General features: G+C 44.5%; 1 protein-coding gene across 1 annotated transcript in view; it reads left to right on the plus strand.

Moving 5' to 3' along the window:
* The window catches only part of TMEM255B (transmembrane protein 255B), a 116,398-nt gene that overhangs the window by 87,608 nt on the left and 13,760 nt on the right, over positions 1-15,030 (plus strand). The window contains exons 6-7 of the mRNA XM_030551664.1: positions 4,468-4,553; positions 8,969-9,128. Coding sequence (XP_030407524.1) covers positions 4,468-4,553; positions 8,969-9,128 — 246 coding nt within the window. The remainder of the gene's footprint in view (positions 1-4,467; positions 4,554-8,968; positions 9,129-15,030) is intronic.

Genomic DNA, 15,030 nt, shown 5'->3' on the forward strand with positions numbered 1-15,030 from the left:
TTCTCAAGCTGACCTCTTGATTCTAAAAGGCATCAGAGATATTAGACTATGTCTAGACCACCTAGGAATGTATAAATTTGAGCAGCTCTGAGATCTTTGCCCTCTTCTGGCAAAAAAGGTAATATGGGTTTATAGCATCTTTAGTTTAATACCCTTGTAATAAATTCTTGTCTGGTTATCCACTGGCATGTTTTTCCAACTGAATTGATCTGGATCTGGATTTCTGTACACTAATCCAGAGATATTGATCCACAGCTGTCAAGTTTAGCTTTTGGTTTTTTTTATTTTAACCAACTGGTTACTAGCTGGCATGACCCACATTCCATGGAAATTTCTCACAAAGAAGGCAGATTATTTGCTTCATGCAATTCTCCTGAGCACAAGTTTCCTTAGAAAAGCCATTGATAGCGTGCAAGTGATACATAACTGGTGGCCTTTGCTTGTTTCATTTCCTTCCTTTGGCAGAAACAGATGGAATTTGATTTTCTTGCAATTACTATGAGGCAAGAACATCTCTTAAATTGGTGTTGAGGGCACGGAGAGGCACAACCAGGCAAAACATGAAAAAGATAATTATCTGGTCTCTGAAATGAAGGAATTGGATTTGACATGCAGAATAACCACAAGTGACATATGATTTAGTGCCTGATTCTGTCCTCCTTTCTCACATTGAGTACTTATTTGTTTGGATTTATTCATTAGTCTCATAAAAAAGGAGTACTTGTTCTTGGCACTCCAAGCACGTTTTAAAAATTCAGTTTTAAAACAGACAACTCCAGTAACCCTCTCATCCAATAATTAGTATATATCATAACACAGAAACTGAAAATATATTTAAGCTCTTTACAATCTTCTTCTAATATACTCCCATACTCTTTCAGACAGGGCAAATGTATAGGCCTTGCAGTTGCCTTGGATGTTGATAAACTAGGACAATTTCAAACCAAGAGTGAGTCCCAAAACCAGGGCGTCATCACAGAGAATGGCCTCCCAGGTACCCCTCCTCTCTTGTACAAATGGGGCATCAACTCTGGAGTGCCTCCTGATCTCAACTCTGGCAGCATGGCATAAGGAGAGATGTAGTCTTTAAGATACATAGGTCCCAGGCCAATATGATTATATGTGACAGGTTAAAACCAACCAGCAGCTTAAATTTTACCTAGTTGCCAATAGGTAGTCAGCACCCATCCAAAAACACTAGTGTCATGTGCTGCCAGGTAGATGCCTCCTGTAACAAACAAGTGGTTAAGTTCTGCACCAACTTTATTTTACAGATAGATTTAAGATGCTGCCATATGTCATGCAGCATAGTGGCACTTGATTTGATTGCTGTAGTCACTGAAACTAGTGGGCCTCCTCATAAAGTAAGTTACTATTCAGTGTGAGGAAGGGCAGCAGAATCAGGCCCTTGGTGATTTATGCCTTCAGTTCAGGAAAGCACTTATGCATGTATTGAAGTTCCATTGACTTGAAGTAAAAAAGACAGAGGTAAACAAAATACACCATAACTCAGTGGGCTTGTGACAGAGTAAGCTATATCTGTATCAAATTGTGAATTCTGTTGTGTATTGCAGCCTCCATCTTGGATTGTGTCCTTCATTGTGACCTTCATTTTATAGTGTAACCTCCACTGTGGATTAGAGCATCCATTTTGTATTACAGACTGAACACATGTATACTTTTCCCAGGGCAGGGCTATTGTGATATATATGAAACAGACACCTTACCCAGGAAAGGGGCTTGACACCTGGTTGAATGAGTGTGATAGTGAAGTTAGCACAGAGCAATCAACCTTTGATTATCTGTCAACTACTAGACCATCTTCATGGGACAGTGGACTGTCCGCACATAAGCCAAGCTGGGGGAAGGGTCTAGAATTTCTCAGCTGGAGCACATGGGCAAAATAGGGACAGAGACTGTATTCAAGGGTAGGCTTCTCTGATCAGGAGGACCAACCATCACCATGTGCCAGAAAACAAGGTTGGAAAGAGAGAAAAGGCGGGGGGGACTCTGCCTTGCCTGAAACGCTAACCAGATTTCACGCTCGCAGAAGGAGTGAGAACCAGATCTCAGGAGTTTCATTATTTTGCAAAGATTTGTAATTCTCTAGTGATTTCTTATGAGTAAAGTAGCTATGGTTAAGAAATTCCTTTACTAAGCCTATATTCCATACTTGCCTGCCACATTTTTCCTGAAGGGGTTAATTGAGACCCTCAAAGTGCCCACAGGAAGGTGGATTTCTGAGGAGGAATGTAGAAGCAAATATGGGGGCAGGGGGCTCAAGAGGCTGAAGTGTTGGCTTCAGAGTCTAAGGCAGACAGGCTGTGGGACCCCACATCCCAAGGAAGGGGAGCAGCCATGAAGTCTGCCCCTGGGAGTGGGTCCCAGGGATCCAGCTCTTCCCAGGCTCAGGTGGCTTAGTAGCAGATGAGATCCAGTGGTTGGGTCCACGCAAACCAGTCCTTGCAAAGGGGGACTAGGCCAGGTTGTGACAGGACTCATTGAGCAAACTCAATGACTTCAGTGGGATGTAGGCTCATACTTACAGTGAAGGATGTGCTTAAGTACTCTGCTGAGTCTGGGACCTATATCATGCTGTGATGTTCTCTAAGTTAGCTTGTATTAATTGTATGGTATCTTGGCCTACGCCAAGGGCACACTGCTTTTCTTTTTCTTTTCTTCTCCAGCCTCAACAGTTGTGCACAAAGTCCACTGGTTTCAGCAGGAATAAGGTATTACTTAATGTGAGCTAGGGTGGTAGAATCAGACCCTGAACCATGTGCCATTTGTGTGTGTTCTGCATATCAAGTCCTATGTCTGCATTTCAGTGATCAGACTGTTACCTTTTTCAAGTTTTGGCTATTATGCCTTGACCTTCTCTTAGCACCAATTGAAGAGAGATTCTTGCATTTAATATGAGGCGAAAACATCAAATTCTCTGTTGCTGTCACTGACTTCCTTTGTTCACTCCTTAGTCTTTGTGTGGCCCCCCGTCTTCCTCCCCTGTCTTCTCTGTTTTTTTTCCTTCAATCTGTTCACGTCTTCCAGAGTCACCATATTCTCTCAAGGAATAATACATTATTGGATGGGCATGTGTGACAGAAGTAATCTGATAAATGCTTTTCAGAGGCAACAATTTTTTCCTAAGCCTGTTGCTACCATCTCTTTCATGAGGAGAAAGGCTCCATTCACTAGTAAATGCTCTTTTCATAGTACAGACAGGACCTTTCTGAATGGTCACAGCATACTTAAGAAAGATGGTAACAATATTGTATTTTCCATACCATTAGCAGTTCCAATATTTGAAACTCTATTAATAAAGCTAAAGCCCTCAAAAAGAAACTTGCCTATAAAGTATTACAGTTAGCCCACTATGTCAAATAGAAATGATGTATGCATATTACATTGTAAGGGTCATTAAAATGATCTTTTGTCTGAACAGAGTGTGACTTGCATATGTCTGTATTTATATGTCTGTTCTCTAGAGTCCATAGTCTCACAAATGAACCTTTTCATTTCTGTATTCCAGAGCTTGCTGGAAATGGTACTCGTTTGCTTAATTGCTTAGACTTTTTTCCTATTGTATTTTGTTCTACATTTTTTTTATTCTGGTGTAATAAAAGCTGAAGAGAGGAGTGAGACCTTCAGGAGCAGGGCCGGCTCCAGGCACCAGCGCAGCAAGCTGGTGCTTGGGGCAGCCAATGGAAAGGGGCGGCATGTCTGGGTCTTTGGCGGTAATTCGGCTGTGGGTCCCTCAGTCCCTCTCAGAGCGAAGGACCTGCCACCGAAGAATGAAGCGGTGCGGTAGAGCTGCCGCCAAAGTGCTTTATCTTTTCTTCTTTTTTTTTTTTCCTTCGCCACTTGGGGCGGCAAAAAAGCTGGAGCCGGCCCTGGTCAGGAGATGCAGGGGGTTCTAACAGGTAGACAGAAAGACTTAATATCATTCACTAGAGAATATTATTATTCACATCTCTGGCTGCAGAAAGGGGCCTTAGTGTAAATGACAATCAGGCCCATGATATCACGTATAGATTATAAAAAAAAGGTGAAGAGATTTGATCCAACAAGTTCATGCCAGCAAAGCCTTATAACATCTGAGGGGAAGTATTTTCAGTATTTTTATGGTGCTTTCAACAAAAAATGCAAGAACCTTTTCTGGGGTTGTATGGATTGTGTTTGAATGCTGAAGACACTTTTGGCGGTTGTTTGTACAGTTTCTCTCCAGTTTCCAATCCAAAAGGAATGTCTGGATACCTGTCAGTTATTGTCGAATGTTGTAGTCTCACTGTGGCCTCTCTGCCTGCTTCCTCTCCTTTGGGTGAAAGATAATTTTTGTACCAGTGCAAGCACCTGAGAGTAAACCAAATATGTTGCTTCTATGTGGTCAGTGGGATGACTTGTAAAATGGTGGCCAGGTTCTGGAACTCCAGTATTAGACTAAAGAATGGTCCCTTCTCTTATTCTCAGCTAACATGTTATACCTTAAGCAGCAAGTGCGAGCTGAGAGTAAAGAGCAATACATGCTACTGCTGTGACCTGTACAACTGTGAAAAGTAAGTATGTGCTCTGTCAGAATGTGTATATTTATTTGTACAGTATATGGATTCTAGAGTACAGACCCTTTGCATTTAGGCCAGTACCCTGGGAATCAGCACACAGCTGGCTAGCAGCTGTGCACTGGTGATAACTCTGTGAGAAGGCACATGAATACTCCCCATCCCAAACTGCAGAACCAGTGCATGGCCAGAAGCTGCAATAGCACCCACATTGCCTGCAGCACCGTTCACATAATACAAATAGCCCCCTGCATTCACCCTATGGTGAGGTCTGTACTGCACAGGAGTGTGCATTCCCCAGATCCTGTTCTTCCTTCCCCAGGGACTTGTAGGATAAACTGTCTTTGGGGGCCCTGCTCACAGTGGAGAAGGGGGCATGGTTTGCCCCTCAGTGCTCTTATTATTTCAGTGAGTTTTCTTTAAAAATTGTTGGTAGGATTTTGTTATGTGGCCACCTAAATAAATAAATAAAGCACAACCTTGTAAAGACTCTTTGGTGAGCTTGCATTACAATTTTCAAAATGGATTTCATGTGATCATTTATTCACAGATCTCTGGGAAGCAAAATTAATGGAGATATCGTTTCCATGTCAAAACTTTACATCATATGCAGGGCCTTGGCGTTTTCACAAGCATTTATGTGCTCAAGGGATTTTACTCAATGGCCATGAGGACAGGGTATGGTATAAAGGAAAATGTTGATCATATTTCCAAAAGATTTCCATTTTAAGTCAATCTTACCAAAACACAGGCTGAGAAGATATAACAGTGGAAGTGCATGAATATGCTAGTCATGTAACAGTAGGTGACTACATCATCCCTTGGAGAGAGGCTAGCCAAAATGGGCCCAGAGTGGTGGTGCAGCAGACTGATGTGGCCTCCCCTACCTGGCAAATAACACTATTGGCAAACAAAATAAACTCATGAGATTTATTTCCAGCCTGAAATCCCTTCCCAGTGCTTTCCTTATTGCACACATGTACGTCAGTACCATTGCAAGCAGCATCACGTTGTGTAATGAGCAGGACAATCTCCTGGGGTGGGATGGAGTTGGTAGGGAAGGGGGGGATGCTGGCTCTTGTGCTTTCTGTGTACCAGCTGGAAAGTGCTTTTTCACATTTTAGTGTCACGCACCCTAGATTGACCTCCTGAATCCCACCAGGTTCACATCAGAGCTCTCATTTTTTTGTTTTTACCCAGGCCTGCAACCCTTAATGACCCAGCCCTCCTCAAACCTAGGTTGCCACATATGGGAATTCCAAAAGTCATACAAGTTTGGGAGAAGGTGGTTTTCAGTGAAACTGGTAGAGAAACGGACAAATATGTTTTGCTTTTGCAAACTCTCCCCCCCACAAAAAAAACAAAAACAAAGAAACACTTTGTTTAGCTGTACTTCCCTGAAGGATTAAAGTGAAGTTTGGGACTAGAGGGAGATACGAGTTTCCCCAGAATGCTAGAGCAGTGGATGAGTTTCTGGGATTCAGATTTATGGAACCAATTTGATAAAATCAAAGCCTGGATAAATGCTTTTCTTTCCTTGCCTATGAGATGCTAAATCAAACTGCTGTGGTATGTCTGCTACTGATCAGGGTAGTGCCATCTGTACTTTTGTAATTTTAGTGAAAGCAATTTATTCACTCATCCTAGTGTGTGTGTTTTATTTAACTTCAGTCTTAAGGTTTTCAGGAAGTGGTTTGATCTGGTTAGAGAGGTGAGAAATAAGAGGCTAACAATAGAGGTGCACAAAATAATGCATGGCATAGCAAAGGTAAAGCAGACCCTCCCATTCACCCTTTTTATAGTATAAGAACAAAGGGAAATCCACCTGAATTGGAAGGCGATATATTGAAATGGGGAATATTTTCTTAACAAGACATAATTAATGGTGAATCTAACTGCTGCAAGGTAACATTGACTCCAAGAGTTTAGCAAGATACAACACAGAATTGATCCTTAAATGGATAAATAGAACACCCCCAATTATGAGATAGAGTGAAAAATATAAGGGATTGAAAGTTAACCCTTTTGCTTCTGGGCATGAACCGCTAACTTATAAGAGGCTTGGAAGAAACTCCTCTGTAGGCAGCCCATGTAGCCTGTACATTATGGGCCTTCTTGCGCCTCGCTGTGAAGCACCTGGTACTGGTTGCCATCCAAGACGGGAGATGATTTTATTATCTATTTATATTGTGATAGTGCCAAGAGAGCCCAACCAAGATCAAGGCCCCATTGGGCTAATCAATGAACAAACAGACTGAGAGACCATCTCTGCCCTAAAGGCTTCAGCTGTTTTATCTGTGCAGATTGTACAGGTTGCGAGGGAAAACAGGCAGAGAGAGGTAAAGAGCTAGATTCACAAAGGTGCTTTGGCACTTGCATTCAACATTTAGGCACCATGGATATTCTCAAAGCCATGGCTCAGCTGCCATCTCATCCTGAAGTCCCCAAAGCACCTACATTTCTGCCAGCAGGCATGTGCAAAGCCATTTCAGTCCCAGTGCTCAGACCATCCCTGCAGACTAGGGCTTTGCACAAAAGCCAGTCTGGGGGGGTGCAGAGGGGTGTGTCTCCCAGAACACCCAGTAAGCTAGTGGTTTAGAAACTCACCTGGGAGGTAGAACATCTCAGGTAGAATCCCTGCCTGACAGCAGGTGCTTGAACACAGGTCTCTCACCTCACAGGTGAGTGCTCTGACCGCTGGGGTGCTGGATATTCTGAAGCGGGTCTCTCAGTCTCTCCTGTTGGAGCTGTTCCACTTCATAGAATCAATTAAATATTTACTGAAGCAGGGACTTATGCCTTCCACCCCCAGGGGAGTGCCCTAGCCACCAGGCCATAGGGACAATCTTTCTCTAACCCAACGACTAAGGATGCCATTAGGGAATAGAGCACCTAAGTACCTTTGTGAATGTGACCAGTACTAAGGGGACCATTGGCTTTATCTGCTATAGGTTTGATATTTATATAAATACTTGGGGCTGGCTTGGCTCTGCACAGGAGCAGGGCCGGCGCTTCCATTTAGGTGACCTAGGCAGTTGCCTAGGGCGCTAGGATTTGGGGGGCGGCATTTTGCCACCCTCGGCGGCAATTCGGCGGCGGGGGGTCCTTCCGTGCTCGGGGTCTTCGGCAGCAATTCTGTGGCGGGTCCTTCACTCGCTCCGGGACCCGCCACCAAAGTGCCCCGAAGACCAGGAGCCGCAGAAAGATCCCCCCGCTGCAGAATTGCCGCCAATGACCAGGAGCACGGAAGAATCCCCGCCTAGGGCGCCAAAAACCCTGGCGCCGCTCCTGCACAGGAGCACTTTAGGTTTCTCCATGCCTTCCCTTTCTCCTTAGCATTTTCCCTACCCAGCATCCCCAGTTGCACTCCATGAGCCTCACTGGAACTCAGAGCAAACATTTCACAGGACATTCTTCTCTGCCTTTCATTAAAATGTCCCCATGCTGAAAGGAAGGGCTTCGGAGGTAGCATGCATATCCCCAGAGCAAGCAGGCAGAAACTCTCCCCAGCTGAGATAGCTGATATGGAAGTGGGTGGGTGGGAAAGTGTTACTACTGGGCAGTTATGTTTGCCTTGTGTTTGCAAATAGAATAGAAGGGTGTTTCAAAACATGGGGGATTTAGTTTCTCCAAATACCACACAGACTCTGCAGCAAACAAAGCTTGGGTTCATAATTTGCCTGATTTGTAATAGCAGTTGCTGTGTATGAATGTAAAATATTATTTCTAGATAGCACAATCTGCAATTTGAAGGAACATATTTCTGAAATCCATAAGATCCTGAATTGTGTTGCCTCTGTTAGTTTGAAACCACAGACACTATGCAAATATATCCAGTTAGTAAAATCTCCCTTCCCTGTGCTTGGATTCACTTCTTAAGCAACATGCCCATTCGACAAGGATCTTTGAAGCAATGCTTACAGGTGAACTAAGGAGGAATCTGTGGTAGGCGTGTTTTAGCTGGTAGCTGCTCTCAAACACATTTCTAATTTGCAAGCACTCTTAGTAATGTAGCATCACCTATTAGTGCAGTAGCTATGCTAGAAAATGGTACCAAAAAATCCCCACATGTGCTAATGCTAGTCAGCTGAATGAGGGGCAGCACTGGGGGCTCCCCTAGCATGGCCATTGGTAGCTTTGTTTTTTGTTAAACCAGTTTAATTTGACATAGTGATTAAAAAAAACAAGTCAGTCTGCTGAGAATCTATACCAGAGCTCCCAGAGGTTTAGCTGAGCAATATTAGCTCACGTGGGAATGTTTGTGTACAATTTCCTCGTCCAGACAAGGCTGGACTACTTGCTCTTGCTTCAGGTATTTTGCCCAGGAAAAAAACAAACATTTTAGGATTTAGCTGGGCTGGTGCTCTGTAAATCACTGATGTAGCAGTGACGCCATTTCTATCCCACTGCAGTTCAGAACAGTCAACCAGCTACTACGAGTTTCTGGGAGTGAACAGCTGTCAGGATGTGGTTCACTTGTACCGGCTGCTGTGGGCCTCCACAGTCTTGAACATCCTTGGATTGTTTCTTGGGATAGTCACGGCAGCCATACTCGGGGCCTTTAAAGACATGGTAAGACTTGCAAGTCTGCAGCTTTTCATCAGTGGTGATTTCTGTATGTTGCTAATTATCCTGTTACATAATGTGTTCAAAAAATCGACAGCGGAACCATACACAGCAAGAGCTCACAAATATTTCCTGTATGAGCTTTGAGTTCTTGAACTGTGCTCGGGCCAGGTGTTATAGCTAAGTAGGGTCAGGCCTGGTTAATACACGTGTAGGTAAGAAGCTGGCATCTGTAGCAAGTCATGTTAGTGGTTCAGTAAGTGGCCTCTTTTTTCTGAGTCAGCACTGAACCGTTGGCCCAACATGGTGCTAGGAGGTGCCAGTTTGGTGCAGGTAGTGCCAATTTAATAGATGATGTATGAAATCGAGGTCCTAACCACTTGTGAATATTAAAGATTGTGTGATAAGTGTTCCAAAGAGCAGGGATGAGCTCTGGGCTGTCAGCCAGGTTCTGATGTGAACTATCACATTCTGCTAACCTAAATCCCCTTTTTGGTTTCCATAAGAGATGCCACTCTTCTTCCCTGCCTCAGCCTGCCCTAACTCACTGTGCAGTGGTGGTGTGTGAGGACAGTAGCTGCTGCGCTGTGCTGAAGAGGTGGCTGTGATTAAGTGTGGATAAAATGATTCCAAAATACATGGCTGTTTGTTCCTGGCTGTTCTGCAAGGGGGAGCGGATCAAACCCAGGTTACTGTGATTACATGAGGCTAGGGAATCAGCATAGATGGAAAAGACATACTTCCTCCCTTCCCCTGAGGAGCACCCACCACCATAGCAGTGTTTACTTCACAATATTCATAAGTCTTTGGGGTATCACTTGCCAAAAGCAAGAGGACAGCAGAGGGACCAGGGAGCATTGTCTCCAGCAAAGCTGCCTTCATTTAGCTGCAAAAGACCATGCATAAGTTAGTGTTGCTTGTTGCTACATTAATTCCTGGTGTGCATCTTCTGTGGCCAGGACTGATTCAGACAATGCTGGTCAACCTGTAGCTACAGAGGCCCCTGCCTAAAGGGCACGTTGAAACAGTGATGTGATGTTTGCCTTTGCTGCGTGATGGGGAGTGTAAGCTATTTTGTGATGATAACTTAAGGCCCCCTGAGGAATTGTGATTTCTCCCCCTTTATTGCTACTCTGGCAGGCACGTGTCACTGGCTCCACTGCACTCCCCATGAAGCTGGCAGGTCAGATAAGTTGATTAGGAAGGGGGTAGGGTTGGATAATGTTACACATTGAATCTTGGGCCTGGCAGCTCCCATGCCCAGGCTCACGTGTTTGCACAAGGCTAAAGATTTGCTTGAACTGCTTCTGTCAGAGGAATGGGTAGCAGACAGCTGTAGTGGGGAGTTAATGCAGCATGGCCACTACCCAGGCTGCAGGAATGAGGTGGGGATAGGCATGGAACACAGAAAAGCTGCTGCTCTGCACAAATACCCTGAGATCCATCAGGTTGGGGCTAGCATTTCCCACTGATATTTTGGCTCCATGTGGACTGCAGGTCATGTCTTTGCCACTGCCTCCCTCTCCTCCCTCCCGCACTGGTGTTAATCCTTCCTTTAACATGAAGTGATCCTCAGAGGGTTTATTCAGGAGGGGATGATATGGCCCCTCATTTGTAAAGTACTTTAGGACCTTTGGGATGAACGGCTGTGTGTAAATATAAGCTGGCAGATTGTATTTACAGGAGATAGGAGTTGACCAGGAGCTGGCAGCAAAGATGATTCAAAGTACATTTGACCATAACACTGACCCTTGGAGACATTCCTTTATAACAGTGGTGCTCTAACTTTTTCAGTCGTGCCCCCTCTTAGCAGTGACAGAATCTGTCTGTGCTTCGCTTCCCCCTCCGTTACTGCACAGCCAAGGCTGCCTTGGCAGCTGAGCTTGGGCTGAAGGAGAAGCTGGGGGTGGAACTGGGGATGAGGGAGGAGCTGGGGCTAGGGGCAGAGCTGGTGTGGGGTGGAGAGGGCCTGGAGGTGGAGCAGGACTGGAGGCTAAATGAGGTTGGGGGAGGAGCTGCATGCCCCCCCCCCACGAATGTTCCTCCACACCACCCTAGGGGGCACACTCCTCGGTTTGGGGATCACTGCTTATAAATATATTCCTCCTATTCAGGCACAACCACCCCAGTGTGCTTCCTTCAGCAAAACACACACAGGAAAACAAGCTGTCAGTAACTAACTCTGTGTCATGATTCAGGGCTTTTAGAAACATTTTATTATAGCAGGACCATGTGAGTTATTTAAAAAAACCTCATTGTTAAAAGGCTGCACAATGTACACCAGTACACAATTGCCCGCCTACATTCGGCAAACAACCACACTCAGCCATTTTGCACAAGCAGTGTGTAAACACACAGCAGAATAGCTAAGCGTGAGGGGGACTTGGTGACTCAAGGGCAAGTGGTATGAAGAGTGTTCCTGTAGTGCCGGTAACGGAACACAGCCATCTAGTAATGGACAGCCTGTGCCTCCCTTGCTGAAGGGAGAACAAGCTGCTTCCCAGCGTTACTCATGTTCTCACTGTGTGCTCGACAGACGGGCATGGGGAAAGGTCACATGTAAAAACCAGCAGGCAGAACAGGAAGGAAAAGAATCAGGAGATTCCTGAGCAGAGAGGAGAATTACAGAGCCAATTTTAACCAATGCTGACACAGCCCTTCTGCCTCATTCTTTCTCCCGGTCTTCCCTTTTTTTGTCTCTACTCTTGTCTTTGACTTTGGAAATGATTTAGATGTTGCTTTTCCTGGGTCCCTGGGCCAGTAGCTTTGTTCAGGCCAGTCTCCTGCAACGGTCAAGATTGATCTGAAACATAGTGACATCAACCACATTGGATCCATTTTAAATGTCCTGCACTGGGTGTGTCAGGTTTGACTACCCTAGGGCGACCAGACAGCAAATGTGAAAAATAGGGATGGGGGTAAGGGGTAATAGGAGCCTATATAAGAAAAAGACCCCAAAATTGGGACTGTCCCTAGAAAATCGGGATATGTGGTCACCCTAGACTACCCATTTCAGCTCTTGTCAGCTTCTACTCCTTGGGATGCATTGGCCAGGGCAACGAGGTGAAAGGAGGAAGCCTTTTCAGTACTTCCCCTGGGGAGGTGGTGTGGCTAGTGCCAGATTGTTGTGAAGTCTTTTTGTCTTCTGAAGCCTTCACTTGATCAATTTGTGAGCACCACTGCTACATCAAGAATTAAATTTCCATCTTTGGAGACTGAGACATCATAGTCTTCTACCCAGCACTGGAAATCTCGAATTTGTTTCTGTAACACCTGCTGTAGGTGCTGTGAAGGACAATGGCTCTATTGCTAAATGCTATAAAGATGCATTTAATTTTTAACACCACATTTCTCCAGGCTAGCAGGGCTGCTGTGGGCAGAGGCACAATGTACATTAGGAGACAGATGCAGATAAGTAATGGGAAGGTGATGCTTAAACCTTACAAGGCAGGTTAAAAGGTAATTAAATTAAATTAAGCTTTACCAAAACCAATAGGAGTTGCGAATGTTCTTCTGAGAATTAGGCTATAATGGTGAAATCCATCCCTGTGCGGAGGGCCAACACAAGGCTTATACAACACATAAATCCCACTTTTACTTCAGCTAAGGCTTAAAGGGTAACTTAGGTGTTGCACAGACCTTGGACTTGTCTTTTGCTCCAGAAATACTCGTTGGGGTGAAACTAATCCCTCTGCAAGCATTGATTTACTGTCACTGTTCATGAGGGATGCAAAGCTATTGAAATGTTCCTACAAGAGACAGAATAATTGTGACCAAGTTTCATACCCTCACACATCACAATATGCTGGAAAGGCTGAGCTTGCATTTACAGATTTGGGCACTCATGCCAAGCAAGCATCCAAGCAGCAAAAAGCAATGGAATGAAACTACAGCAGCGGTCATGCAACATCATCCCAGTGTGGAGCAAGTTTGTTCAGCTCCTGACAAAGCTGAGGAAATCAGAGAGCTGCTTAAGTTTCCTCTGCAGCAGGAGTGGAGGGGTGGGAGTGAGCACTTTATCTGCTTATGACTAAAGCTGTGTAAATCACCACAAACATGTGTTAAACAGAGAAACCCCACAATAGTGTCAAACAGTATAAAAATCAATACTAGAACCGCTGTTATCCACTACAGCAAATGATTTTCCAGTCTCCTCTTGGGCAACCTACACTATCTGGTTTACTGATTTGCTACTTTATTTCAGTAGCTGTGTATCAATAAACAGCAGTTAGGAAACTAGGGCCTCAGAAAATACTAAGTTGGGCAAGGAAAGGCATGGAAAAGGGGATGGGATTGATATAAAAAAAAATAAAATTTGGGGTGAGAGAATCATCATCTGTTTTTTCATGATGTAATCTTCTCAGAAATACCACAGGCATTTTGAAGGTTTATACAGAAATTGTCCCAGAGGGCATGTCTTTAAGGATGAAATCTAAAAGAGACAGCTAGGATGTCTAGTAAAAATCATGTGTAGCTTTGGGGAGCTATAGCTACCAGTTATAGCTATGGTGGTGCAAGAATGAGCTGAAAAAAAAAAGTGCAATTGCTTTGAAACCCATCAGCTTTTCTGCACAGAGAATATTAATTTGTCTTCCAAAAATTGGAACATAGTTGCTTCTAGTGCATGAGTTTCTGGCACAGTGGTTTTAAAAGTTTTCAGAGATTGTGGTGAGAAGGACCAACATATGTAGCATGTAACAAGTAAAGAAGTTGGCTAACTGCAATGAATACAAATAGAATACCTGTGTTTCATGTTGCTGTTGAACAGATCGATAAGTCTCAGCCTACATTTCATGCTTCATTCTGATTCAGGACTGAGCCACATTCTGGCATGAGTGACTCATGTATTTATAGACTCATAGACTCATAGGTCAGAAGGGACCAATCTGATCATCTAGTCTGACCTCCTGCACAAGGCAGGCCACAGAACCCCACCCATCCAGCCTTACTCTCTTTAGCTTGTTCTCACTATTTCTCTGGAGTAGGGGAATGTCTCTTTGTTCCACACTTTCCTTTCTCTAGCCATGGCGGGAGAGAGGCCCAGCTCCACAAAGATATTTAGGATCTGGACCAGAAGCATGGGGGAGGGGGCAGTTCTGTATTAATGTACACGTTTGCATTAGATGTCTATGAAACTCATGTTAATTAGAAATAAGCATCCCCAGACAGATTAGATACATGTTGAAATTTACCTAGAACAGGGCTTAGTCAATTGTTTTTTTCTGTTGAAACCAAAGGGAGGACGATTCTTGTGATTTCAGTAAAGCGATTTCACAGGGACATTGCTACCTCCAGGCAATGAGCTCAGAGTCAGCCCCTTCTGTAGAAACACCCAGTAAAGTTATTACTGTAATTACATTTATGTATTTTTATTATTTCTATATAATTATGTATCGATCCAACGTTTGATAGAAAAACATTCTTCTTATGTCCCATGTTATGTGTTAAGAACTGACATGGTCCTTGGTGTTACACAAAATCCAAAGGAAGCCTTCAGCCCCATCATTGTGGAAATGGTTGTAGGTGCCATCTTCCCAGATCAGCATGGCTGTGAGCTTGTAGACATTCCCTCACTTAGGCCTCACAGACAGAATGAAATTTTAGGAAGGGGCAAGATGAATGGCTAGAGTGCGGCAGAGAGGAGTGGAGATGGAAAAAGAGTTACCGTATAACCAGGGCCGGCTCCAGCGTTTTTGCTGTCCCAAGCAGTGAAGAAAAAAAGCCACGATCGGCAGCACCTCTACCCCACTGCTTCATTCTTCAGCAGCAATTCGGCGGCAGGTCCTTCGCTCCAAGAGAGACTGAGGGACCCGCTGCCAAATTACCACCGAAGACCGGACATGCTGCCTCTTTCCATTGGCCGCCCCAAGCACCTGCTTGCTGCGCTGGTGCCTGGAGCCAGCCCTGC

Source organism: Gopherus evgoodei, chromosome 1 (assembly GCF_007399415.2).
Source record: "Gopherus evgoodei ecotype Sinaloan lineage chromosome 1, rGopEvg1_v1.p, whole genome shotgun sequence".
Lineage (NCBI taxonomy): Eukaryota > Metazoa > Chordata > Testudines > Testudinidae > Gopherus > Gopherus evgoodei.